This window comes from Peromyscus maniculatus, chromosome 22, assembly GCF_049852395.1.
Source record: "Peromyscus maniculatus bairdii isolate BWxNUB_F1_BW_parent chromosome 22, HU_Pman_BW_mat_3.1, whole genome shotgun sequence".
Lineage (NCBI taxonomy): Eukaryota > Metazoa > Chordata > Mammalia > Rodentia > Cricetidae > Peromyscus > Peromyscus maniculatus.
The window spans coordinates 42,986,716-42,998,793 of NC_134873.1; the positions used below are offsets into that span (position 1 = coordinate 42,986,716).

Consider the following 12,078-nt stretch of genomic DNA (forward strand, 5'->3'; position numbering starts at 1 on the left):
CGTTGGTGGTGCATGTCTTTAATCCCAACACTCGGGAGGCAGAGCCAGGTGGATATTTGTGAGTTTGTTTGAGGCCAGTCTGGTCTACAGAGTGAGATCCAGGACAGGCACCAAAACTACGCAGAGACCCTGTCTTGGGAAAAAAGAAAAAAAAAAAAAAAGGAAGTGGGTTGTTTTTCAATTTAATGTCACACAGAAAGTGTAGAAGAGGGGCTGGTTGAGAAAAGGAAAGGGATCCATGGGGAAACCAGAGGGTAATTTAATTTAATATGATCAGAATATATCATTTCCTTTGTTTTGTTTCAAGACAGGGCTTCTCTGTGTAACAGCCCTGGCTGTCCTGAAACTCTCTTTGTAGACCAGGCTGGCCTCATATTCACAGAAATCTGCCTGCTTCTGCTTCCCGCGTGCTGGGATTAAAGGTGTGCACCACCACATCCGCCTCAGAATATATTATTGTATACGTGGATGAAACCTATTATATATAATTCATGTATGCTGATAGATACTTGTAAATATGTACTTATGTTATCTATCTTGAAATATTAAATTGCAGAAAAAAAACTAGGTGAATACTCAAAGAAAGTGGCTATGAAACCCAAACCTTTGTCAGTATTAAAATCCCTTGAAGAAAAATACGTGGCTGTCATGAAGAAACTGCAGTTTGGTAAGTTGAAATTACTCATCTGCTAAGATGTCATCATCACCCTTCTGGCAGTGCTGGTTAAGTGTCCAAGTAAATGAGAGATTTCTAGACTTGAGCTAGGTATGGTGGCACTCACTTGTAATTTCACTATACTGGTGACAGAGGCAGAAGAGTTAGGATTTTGAGGCTAACCTGTGTCACATTGAGATGCTGCCTCAAAAATTACTCGTCTTTGTGTGTGTGTATAAAAATTTGTTTGTGACCTGATTTCTGCTTTCTGTACACACATGAAAGCTTCTGCCGTCTTTGACTTGAGGTCTCTGTGTGTATAGACACAGCATGCACTAGAACAGGAGTATAGCAGTATGTATAGCAGGAGATGCACTAGAACAATCTACACAAATAAAAACACAAGTAGAGACCTGCAGAGCAGGCAGAAAATGGACTTTTTTTTCACTTTCTGCAGTGCTGGGGCTTGAACCCAAGATCTCATGCAAGCTAAGGGTGTGCTTTGACACTAAGCTGCACCCCCCACCCTATGGCACTCTGTAGCAGTTCCATTAGGATGGAAGAAGGGGCTAGAAGCTGGTTTCTTTGTGACATTTATATCATAACTGTTGTTTTCCATACTGGTTCTCCACTTCGGTCTTCTGTCTCCTTTTAGATACATTTGAAATGGTTTCTGAAGATGATGATGGGAAATTGGGTTTTAAAGTAAATTACCACTACATGTCTCAGGTGAAAAATGCCAATGATGCCAACAGTGCTGCCAGAGCCCGCCGTCTGGCTCAGGAAGCGGTGACACTTTCAACCTCACTGCCTCTGTCATCGTCTTCCAGTGTTTTTGTACGCTGTGATGAGGAGCGACTTGACATCATGAAGGTAGAAAGCAACTTTGTCCCCATCCTTCTTCGGCTACTCAAGTATTCATGGAGAGCATAGACACAGCCTGAATTTTAAATTTCAACATCAATTTTGCTGACCACTTAGATGGCAGTAAGAGGAGCTGTGTGCTAATATTAGTTCAGGGTGTGCAGATGAGACAGCATGTGAAGACTTACAGTGTTGGACCACTTATATATAGTTTTGAGGCATAGTATCAGAGGACTCAGTGCTGAGGATAAAGTTATCTCGGGTGCCACATTCTTATCAGACTCCTTATCAGTAAAGGTCTTTTTCATTTATGAGAAATCTGTAGTTTTGAGTATCTTTAAGTTTTATGAATAAAGTCATAGTAATACAACATAACTTGAACTTTTCTGTTTTAACATTGTGATCTGTCTGATCACAACATCTAACTAAAGATTTGATGCATAGTGAAAAAATTCTTTACATTTATGATTTAATTCATAGATTAATTAGTCTGTCTTCCTCAGACAGCTAAAATTACTGATATGTTGACTTCTTTTGAGATGTTTTTCTTTGCTTTGATTTTCTGGATAATTTTTCTGTAGCAAGGTCATAGACTGTGTGTGCTTGGCCACTGCTGTATAATGGACACTATAGTTTCACACTCGTGTTTCCCTGTGGAGCACTGTGGTGCTATATGTGTAAGACTTCCAACCTGGCACGCTGAGTCCTGGAAACTTCCCTGGGGCTGATGTCTAGAGAAGTAAGCTAGGTGGAAGCTTGGAAAGCTTCCTGGTGGGAGTGATGTCTGACCCCCACATGTAGCTCTCCACTGCAGGTGGCTCCCACTTGTAGCTCTGCACTGGAGCTGGCATCCATGTGTAGCTCCCACTGCAGGTGGCCCCCACATGTAGCTCTGCACTGGAGCTGGCATCCATGTGTAGCTCCCACTGCAGGTGGCATTGCATCTGTTAGCTGACTCAGCTGAAACTCAGTAATTGTTATACTCAACTACAGCTGCTTTTCTCTAGACCTTTTTGTTTGTCTTAATACATTGCAGTACTTCTTTTTCCTACTCCCTATTTTTTTTATCATATTCAGAGAAAATAAATACCTTTATGCCCTGAGTTCACTTGTTGACTATAACTCTTAAAACTCTCAGAAAAATGTTCTTTACATTTTAAAAGAAGTTTAAGATTCAGATAAATTTTCTTGATGCTAATAATCCATTTTTACCAAAACCACAGTACTAATTCTAACCACAAACCTTTTCCTAGTCCTCTGTTTGTCCTTCTTCACTCTTCACCTAGGCTTGTATACTGGCTGTCTCTAAGATGTTCTCTAAGATGGTGATGAAGGTGATTGTCACAAGTCTCTCTGTTTATGTGCATACCAGGTTCTGATAACTGGGCCAGCGGATACCCCCTATGCAAATGGCTGCTTTGAGTTTGATGTGTATTTTCCTCAAGATTATCCTAGTTCACCTCCTCTTGTGAACCTAGAAACAACTGGAGGTCATAGTGTGCGCTTCAATCCCAACCTTTATAATGATGGCAAGGTAAGGTGGTTGGGTCTGATGTTTCTAAGGCCACACTGATCTGAGGGTTCTTTGTGATTCAAACAAAAATTGGTATGGTTTTCTTGTTTCTTCAATCTTTGCTTCCTCTATTTGCACAGACAGATCAGCTGGAAAATAGAAGGGTCTGAAAAGGGCGAAGCACTACAATTAATTAACACTTTCCATGAACCCATCCTGCTCATAGTAAATAGAACTGGTGCCTGGCTTGGAAGATTCCTTTACTTCTGTATCTCCAGTTCTGGTCCCCTTTTCATGAATGCCCGAGTACAGCTGAGCAGCAGAGCTGCTGTCAGCTCTGTACCACTGTCCTCTTTGCAGTTCACAGCTCTTCCCATCTTAAACTTCCTTATAGTCCATGAGATACAGAATTAGGAGCTGTTTTTTAATCTAGTTTCACAATTTTTTATTAACAATAGAAAAAAATCTGGCAAAGAGATTGTTAGGAACTTGTTTTTTTGTAAACAAGTTCTAGTTTCATACTTTTGTTGTTTTTGAGACAGGGTTTCTCTGTGTAGCTTTGGTGCCTGTCCTGGAACTCACTCTATAGACCAGGCTGGCCTCAAACTCACAGAGATCCTCCTGCCTCTGCCTCCTGAGTGCTGGGATTAAAGGCGTGGGCCACCACCGCCCAGCAAATTGTTTGTTTTTTTCTTTTTGGTTTTTCCAGACAGGGTTTCTCTGTGTAGCTTTGGAGCCTGTCCTAGAACTCAACTCTGTAGCCGAGGCTGGCCTCCAACTCACAGAGATCCGCCTAGCTCTGCGCCACCAGCACCCGGCCATCATACTTTTTTTTTTTTTTTTTTTTTAATTAACAATAGAAAATCTGGCAGAGATGTAATAAAAAAAAATTATTTCTGGGTCTAGGGAAGAGTAGCTCTGGTAGAATGTTTGCCTACCATGGTCTAAGCTTCAGTTCTGAAAATAAAAAGTTTTTTGTTTTTTGTTTTTGTTTTTTGCTTTTGATTTTTCGAGACAGGGTTTCTCTGTGTAGCTTTGCACCTTTCCTGGAACTCACTTGGTAGCCCAGGCTGGCCTCGAACTCACAGAGATCCTCCTGCCTCTGCCTCCCGAGTGCTGGGATTAAAGGCATGCTCCACCACCGCCCGGCTAAATAAAAAGTTTTATTTAAAACACAAATAATTTCCTATGACTATAAACCTTTTCAAGTAGAATTTAAAAGAATAATTATTATTTTTCAATGTAACTTTGGACAGTTTAGTAGAATTCTAGTAGTAAATTCCATGCTGAATATAATTACATTGAATGCCACAAGAAGTTAGAAGGAAATGTATAGGAGCTGTAGAGATGGTTCCGCAGTTTTAGGAGCACTGCTGCTTTCCAGAAGACCTGATGCCCTCATCTGCCCTCTGTGGGCACCGGGCACATACATAACCAGATGCTTCTTGGTGGAAAGAATAGCAAATTCATGCAGAGGCAGACAGATCCCTGTGTTCGAGGCCAGCCTGGTCTACAGAGTGAGGTCCAGGACAGCCAGGGCTACACAGAGAAACCCTGTCTTTACCTCCCTCCCCCTAAAAAAAAGAATAACAAATTATTAAAAATAGCCTTTTTAGAGCCGGGCAGTGGTGGCACACGCCTTTAATCCTAGCACTTGGGAGGCAGAGCCAGGCGGATCTCTGAGTTCAAGGCCAGCCTGGTCTACAGAGCAAGATCCAGGATAGCCAATAAATAAATAAATAAATAAATAAATAAATAAATAAATAAATAAATAAATAAATAAATAAATAAATAAAATAAAGAGCCTTTTTATCAAAGATATCTCCACGGTTTTACTTTCTTTACCCCTTTATGTAGATTTCTTACAGAAAGTTTAACAGAGGCACTGTTTATTTTCTCTGGGAAAACAAGGAACAGGTTTCCTGGAATAGAAGCTGAAGTAACCATGATAACTTTTCTTGATAAACACCAGATAATAGATCCTAAATAATGTATAAATAAGAATTTGCTTAAGCAGTTCATTCTGTAGAGCTGAGTAGATGAGGATAAGGAGTTGACACACCAGTATCCTGAAGGTTTAGTATTCATTCTAAGTGTCTTTGTTGAATGACTTTCACAAATACACATTGTTTTAAATTACTATTTTTGTAGTTCTGAGGTCAGGTGCTTGAGGGCCTTATGCGTGCTGAGATGTGTAATACACCCAAATTCTCTGTTGTTTTAGAGGTGACTCAACAATCACCTGTAAATACCAGCTACATGTGCATCTGACAACTCTGGCCTCTGTGGCACCTGCACATGTGTGTGTACACACAATTTAAAATAAAACTTAAAAAAAAAAAGTTCTTAAAATAAAATGTTTGAAAAATTGCAAAATTTAAAAAAAAAAAAAAAAGTTCACAGTTGGTGCTGGAGAGGTGGTTCAGTGTTTAAGAGCTATACTGTGCCAGGTAATAGATGACATAGGCCTTTACACATGGAAGCCTGGTCTACAGAGCAAGTTCCGGTACAGCCAAGGCTACACAGAGAAACCCTGTCTCACCAAACCAAACCAAAAATTTCTTTCTTTCTTTCTTTCTTTCTTTCTTTCTTTCTTTCTTTCTTTCTTTCTTTCTTTCTTTCTTTCTTTCTTTCTTTCTTTCTTTCTTTCTTTCTTTCTTTCTTTCTTTCTTTCTTTCTTTCTTTCTTTCTTTCTTTCTCCCTTTCTCCCCTTCCCCTTCCCCTTCCCTTTCTTTCCTCCCCCCCTCTTTCCCCCCCCCCCCTCTTTTTTTTTTCCCCTATGATTTAAAAGCATTTAATGACATAGCATATATTTAACAGATAGGGCAAAAGTTGAGAAGTACAGGTCGTACAATGGAGCACCAGGCCTGAGCGACTGCTCCCTGTCCAGGTTCAGACTCTGGAGTTCATTCTTATCAATGCCATTTTGATTGTGCAGTAAAATTTAAATTTGTCTTTACAATAGTTACAGGGACAGAGAAATGCACACTATGTATCAAATAGCAAGGCAATAAAGCAGATTATAACAGTATGGGCATGCACAAGCAAATAACTATTAGAGTAACATTACTTTGTCTAGTAAATGCTTCAGTTCCACTTGTATGCTTACCAATGATTTCAAGCGTTTATTATACATATAATTTTATTACACTTTGTACTAGAATTATCTCAAACATACAATATAATGTATTTCAGAAAAAAATAAAAACGATTTTCTATTCTTTCTATTTTCCATACCGACATTCTGTACTGTCACAGCAATTGATGCAGAAAAGCGGCATGTCATGTGTTAGTGATGCCCGATACAAATGGTTTGGCCTGTAGGTTTACACGGAGCTGCACTATGCCTGCAGCAAGAGATCACAGTACACAATCTGTTTAATAAAGGTTATACCTATTGTGGGCACTTGTAATAGTCAAGACTCAGGGTAACCATTGAAGTGGTTGGAGAACAGCGTCAGGAAATCGGTCTGTCATCTCTGGAGAGCACAGCAAATATTGTGTAAGCACCGCTGCCTTGCAAACCAACAGCATCAAGTGGCATTTGCCGATAGGATTTGCTGAAGGAGGTGGAGGCAGGAGGATCACAAGTTCGAGGCCAGCATGGGCTTCAAAACCTTGGTTTTAATCCCCAGTACTGCATTAAGTGGGAATGGTTGTGAATCCCTGTTATCCTAACGATAGAGCGGTGGAGGCAAGAGGACCAGAAACTCAAGGTCATTCTCAACAAAGCTAGTTGAAGGCCAACCAGAGCTATATAAATGACAAAAAAAAGATGCATGGTATTTATGCAGATATGGGTGTAATAGGCGTAAGTTTTCCTTATAAAGAAATTGTAAACCCACTTGGGTAGGTTTTCACAGACTTAGATACACTTTGACTTGAGAGCATCGTGTTTCTTGTTGGGGCAGCTATTAAACACTCCATTAAATTCTGTTTATGTCTTTCTCCCTTCAGGTTTGTTTAAGCATCCTAAACACATGGCATGGAAGACCAGAAGAGAAGTGGAATCCTCAGACATCAAGCTTTTTGCAAGTAAACAAAGTTTTTCTGACAGATTTACTTAAACTCGAAGAACTGTGTGGGTTGCAGGTGAAATTAGTGACCAAAAATAAAAATAAAAAACCATCCAGTTAGTAGACTTATAGGGAATTTAAAGTCTGAAGTTAGGACATAAGACAAACATTAGACTTGTCAAAACCAAATTTTTCCATAAGGTCTTAAAATACAGTGTGCTGCAGTAAGGTGATCTAGGCATGTCTCCTGTCTTTGATATATAGTTCATACTACCTTAATCAATGATGTATTACTGTTTAGAATTTGTAATTACCTGATCATCAAAATTAATGTCCTGGCAGTGGTGCATGCCTTTAAACCACGCCTGAATGGTGTACTCAGGAGGCAGAGGCAGGCGGATCTCTGTGAGTTCAAGGCCAGCCTGTTCTACAGAGCAAGATCCAGGACAGGCACCAAAGCTACACAGAGAAACCCTGTCTCAAAAACAAACAAATAAATAAATAAAATAATAATAATAATAATAATAATAATAATAATAATGTCCTGGAATTGATAAAATTTAAAGAATTTTAGCTCTTAGTTTCAGAGCATTTCATATATAAGATTTAATAATCTCCAAAGTTTGCATTTCTGTCAGTGAAGGACATAAAATCTTTTATATAATATCACATTTGTGCTGATGTTTTTACTTTATAATAATTCAGACTTTTAACCACAGATAGCCTGGTAAGTGTATTGAGGATATGTGTTCACTATAATGTGTGTTTTTTCAGCAGTTAGAGACACAGTAGATAGTCATAGTTGTTAAATAATACTTTGAACTCACATGTACAGTTTAGTCTTTCAAAAAAGACAACCAGAAATTATCACCAGGTAATCTTTCTAAAAGTTAACCTATCCTAAAAGGTTATTTTCCTTAATGTAAGTTTGTGTTAGATGAGAGATGTGAAAATAAATTCCCATTAGTTGACTTACTTGTTTAAAACTGAATGGACTTAAAAATTCGAAACTTTTTTTTTTTTTATCTTGTTTTGGTTTGAGTTTCAGTTTTTTTGAGACTGGGTAACATTATGTCACATTGGCTGGCCTCAAACTCAAGGGTCTGTCTGCATCTCCTTGGGTGCTAGAATTAAAGGTATGCAGAACTCACCTGGATGTAAGTACTTTTGAACATTTTGGGATGCAATGTCTCATCTAAAACTTATTTTCTCAAAATTGGTTATGTTTTAAGTTATAGGTTTGTGCTAAGAGTTCAACTTAGTTTTCTCTACTTTTGGAATTGAGTAATATACTATTCATGTAAGTAAAAGAGGAAAAAAACATTTAAAAAAAAAAACAAATGGTAGAACTAACCATGCCTAAAAGGAGCTCTGGGGAATATCAGATTTGAGAAGAAAACCACTCTCCTTCACTGTTTAATTTCATAATCTTTCTAATCTGTTTTTGTCTTATCTCTTGTTCCCCATGGTAGCTACTGCTGGCCATAGTAACTCTCTGTATCAGTTGTAAACATATCTACTGTTGGGTCAGGTGTTTCTGGTGTCTGTTTTATCTGTCTTACTTATTTAATGTCAAATTAATACAAGTGTGAAGCCAAACATGGTGGCACACACCTTAAATCCCAGTACTCAGGAGAAAAAAAAGTAGGCAGCTACTCTGGTGAGTTCGAGGCCAGCCTGATCTATTTAGTGTGTCCCAGGACAGCCATGACTACTTAGTGAAACCCTGTCTCAAAAAATCATAAGTGAACCAACAAACAAATACGAGGGCCATGGAGGTGGTCTCAGAAGCATGAGTCCATCTCACCAATGTATAGTAATGAGAATGTGTAGTAATGTTTTGTAATAACTCTGGCAGTTAATTCCTGTTGAAATAAGAATTAAAACTACCTTATTAAGTTTTTTTTGTGAATATTGTTAGTTGGGCTTGGCCGGTTTAATGTTTTACAAGACTAAGGCCAATTTTAACAGAAGATACGTAAGTATTGTTTAAGGCATTGGCAGAGGCAGCAGGATCTTTGTGAGTTCAAAGCCAGGGTGGTCTACATAGCTAGTTCCAGGCCAGCCAGGGCAACCCAGTCAGACGCTGCCTATAAACAAATGAATAAAATAAATATTATATATGGTTTTGAAGTAGCTAACTTAAATTTGTAGGTTTTTGTTTTGTTTTGTTTTGAAGACAAGGGTCTCACACTTTAATCCAGGGCATCCTGGAATTTGCTGTGTAGCCTGGGTCGGCTTTCAGCTTACCTTGATATTCATGACTCAGCTGAGATAAAATATAGAGAGGTTTTACCTACATGTATGTATGTACACCACATTCATATGCTGGGAATCAATCACAGGCCCTCTAGATGACCAGCTTAACTACTGAGCCATATCTCCAGCCCCCAATATTTTTTCTTTAATGCCAAAAATATGTGGAAATATGCTAATAGAGACTCCTTAGAGATGAAGCAGGATAGCAGTTTACTGGCAGTAAAAATGTCTCCTCATAACTATTGTTTGATTTCCTCTTTGCCTTAGGTGTTGGTTTCTGTCCAGTCTCTTATATTAGTAGCCGAGCCTTACTTTAATGAACCAGGCTATGAACGGTCTCGAGGCACTCCGAGTGGCACGCAGAGTTCCCGAGAATACGATGGAAATATCCGGCAAGCAACGGTTAAATGGGCAATGCTAGAGCAAATCCGAAATCCTTCACCATGCTTTAAAGAAGTATGTTGGATAAAGTTAAAGACAGTTGAGAATTTATAGTCTTTGTTAGTGTTATATATTCTAAGTTTACAGTGTCTGGTGCACTAAGGTTTACTTCTTATAACTAGTAATTAATTCTAAAATCACTCAAAGTGCAGTTAGTAAGGTTTTACTCTTGTGTGATGTGTACAGGTACACATTTTGTGTGTGAAGGTGAGAAGATAGCTCTGGGTTTTGACATTTGGGTGTTGCTCATCTTTCTTCTAAGACAGGCTCTCTAGCTGGTTTTTAGTTCACCAAGTGAGCCTTTGTGGGCCTCCCCGTCTCTGTTTCTGCACTGCTGGGATACTCAGTGTGCTCCACCACACTTGGTCTGTTCTTGTTGGTTTGCTTTTAGTGGGCTCTGGTTCCAAAGGAGCATCTTTCTAGCCCGGAACTGTTTATTTTTGATAATTATCATTTAATCCAACTGTTCAGATATTACTGAAATACTACACATGTAATGTATGTGTGTGAATGTTAAGAAAGTGTCAAGTTCCTAGGAGCCTCTGAAGCATTTCAGGGGGTTTGGCTTGGCTGTGTCCTGGTGACTCAGCACCCCGCATCTTCAGCCTGCAGTCCTCTTCACTGTCATGTCTCCTCTTTGTCCTAAGATCACTTTCTTGCTCAGCGTTGTGTCCTCAGAGCATCAGTTTGCCTCGATTTTCCTGGAATTGCAACATTTCAGAGTGGGTTTTTGTGTTGGCCTCATAGACTGTTGTATTTAATGGGATTTAGCAGTTGTTATTCTTAAACACTGTGAACCCGGTCTTAATCCTGCTAATCAGGTAGAGCTCATGAGGGTGATCTGAAGGGATATAAAAAGAACATTCCTTCTCCGTTACTATTACATGTGCTTACCTGTCAGTGTGCACACATATCCACAAGTTTGCCTTTTGCCTTAAAGGCCATATAGAAGGTAGTAGATCTAATGTTATGGGAGGTTGCTTGTGCATGCACATGTGTGTGTATACTTGTTTACAAGCTTTTAGATATAATCTATTAATTAGGCTTAGGTTATTCACATTATGCAACTACCCATCACCTGTTACTAGGCATTGTGCCAACTTACTGAAAAATGAAGGTTAAATATAGTACTCTTGGAGAGCCTGTATTCTGTCCCTTTGCGTCTTACATGGATTCTTCAGCATGCTGGGTACTGAGCTTTTGAAACTCCTTGATAGTTCTGTTGTAACAAGGATTCTAGTTTCAATGGCATATACGGCTGAATTTTGATTCCTTTCAGTTCTGCATATTCTACTTATGTAAAGTTCAGTGGTCAACTTGGTAGCTTATGTATCAAAGTCAGCATAAGGGCTGAAGATGTATCTTAGTGGTGGAATACTTGTATGTATGAGTCCCAGGGTTTAATCCTAAATATGGGCATGCGGGGAACAGTGTGGGGAGAGGAAACATGTGAGTTCTGGAAGGTGCTGCTATGTACAGGTAGAGGTTACAGGTGTGTACTCTTTATGAAAAGAAATTAATCTAGACACTCCTTGCCACTGGATACTTAAAACTGACTCTTAATGTGACTTTGGCTGTTTTCTGAATTCCCTGGGTATTTTTATTTATTTGGGTTGTTGGGTTTTTTGTTTTGTTGTTGTTGTTGTTGTTGTTATTGTTGTTATTGTTTTGTTTTTTATCTTCTGCTGTTCAAGGCTGGCCTCCAAGGTGCTCTGTAGATGAGGATCATCTTGAACTATCCAAGTGCTGGAGTTATAGGCATGTACCCCCATGTCACAGTGGGGCTAAAACCAAGGCCTCATGCATACTATGCAAGCCCTGCCAAGTGAACTATCGTCCACCCTGGTTTTTCTTCTAAAGTAGCTTTTTCTCTGATGCTCTTGTCTTCTGTCTGGCTCTGAGCTTATTTTTTTTTTTGTTTTTTTGTTTTTTTGTTTTTTGAGTTCTAGAGCATCAGCCTCAAAAACTGCTGAATGTAACATAGGATTGTACTAGTGTTTTATTTCAGTTCCCATGCCTTTATAATGATATCTAGCTTTAGACAGTATAGGACAGAGAGAACCCCTTTAGACAATATAGGAACTGAACTAGATTTCATGTCCGTTTTATAATTTAAGTTTCTCAGGAAGAGAGTCCTATTGCTTATGTATCAAAACATTTTTCAGAGGTATAAATTTTTTTAATATCCAAATGGGATGCATGATTACTACAAGGGAATTTAGGACTGTAAAATAAATCTATCTATAAATTAACCAGAAAATGCAATTGAAAGCTTTGTTTAGGTGTGTGTGTGTGTGTGTGTGTGTGTGTAGAGGGAGGGAGGGAGGGAA

The 12,078-nt window shown here is 39.0% G+C and overlaps 1 protein-coding gene across 16 annotated transcripts in view; it reads left to right on the plus strand.

The window, feature by feature from the left end:
* Birc6 (baculoviral IAP repeat containing 6) overlaps positions 1-12,078 on the plus strand; it is a 186,023-nt gene that overhangs the window by 167,064 nt on the left and 6,881 nt on the right. For all 16 annotated transcript variants that reach the window (XM_042266804.2, XM_076559499.1, XM_076559498.1 and 13 more), the window contains 5 exons: positions 557-667; positions 1,311-1,528; positions 2,892-3,053; positions 6,990-7,067; positions 9,575-9,763. In XM_042266804.2, coding sequence (XP_042122738.2) covers positions 557-667; positions 1,311-1,528; positions 2,892-3,053; positions 6,990-7,067; positions 9,575-9,763 — 758 coding nt within the window. The remainder of the gene's footprint in view (positions 1-556; positions 668-1,310; positions 1,529-2,891; positions 3,054-6,989; positions 7,068-9,574; positions 9,764-12,078) is intronic.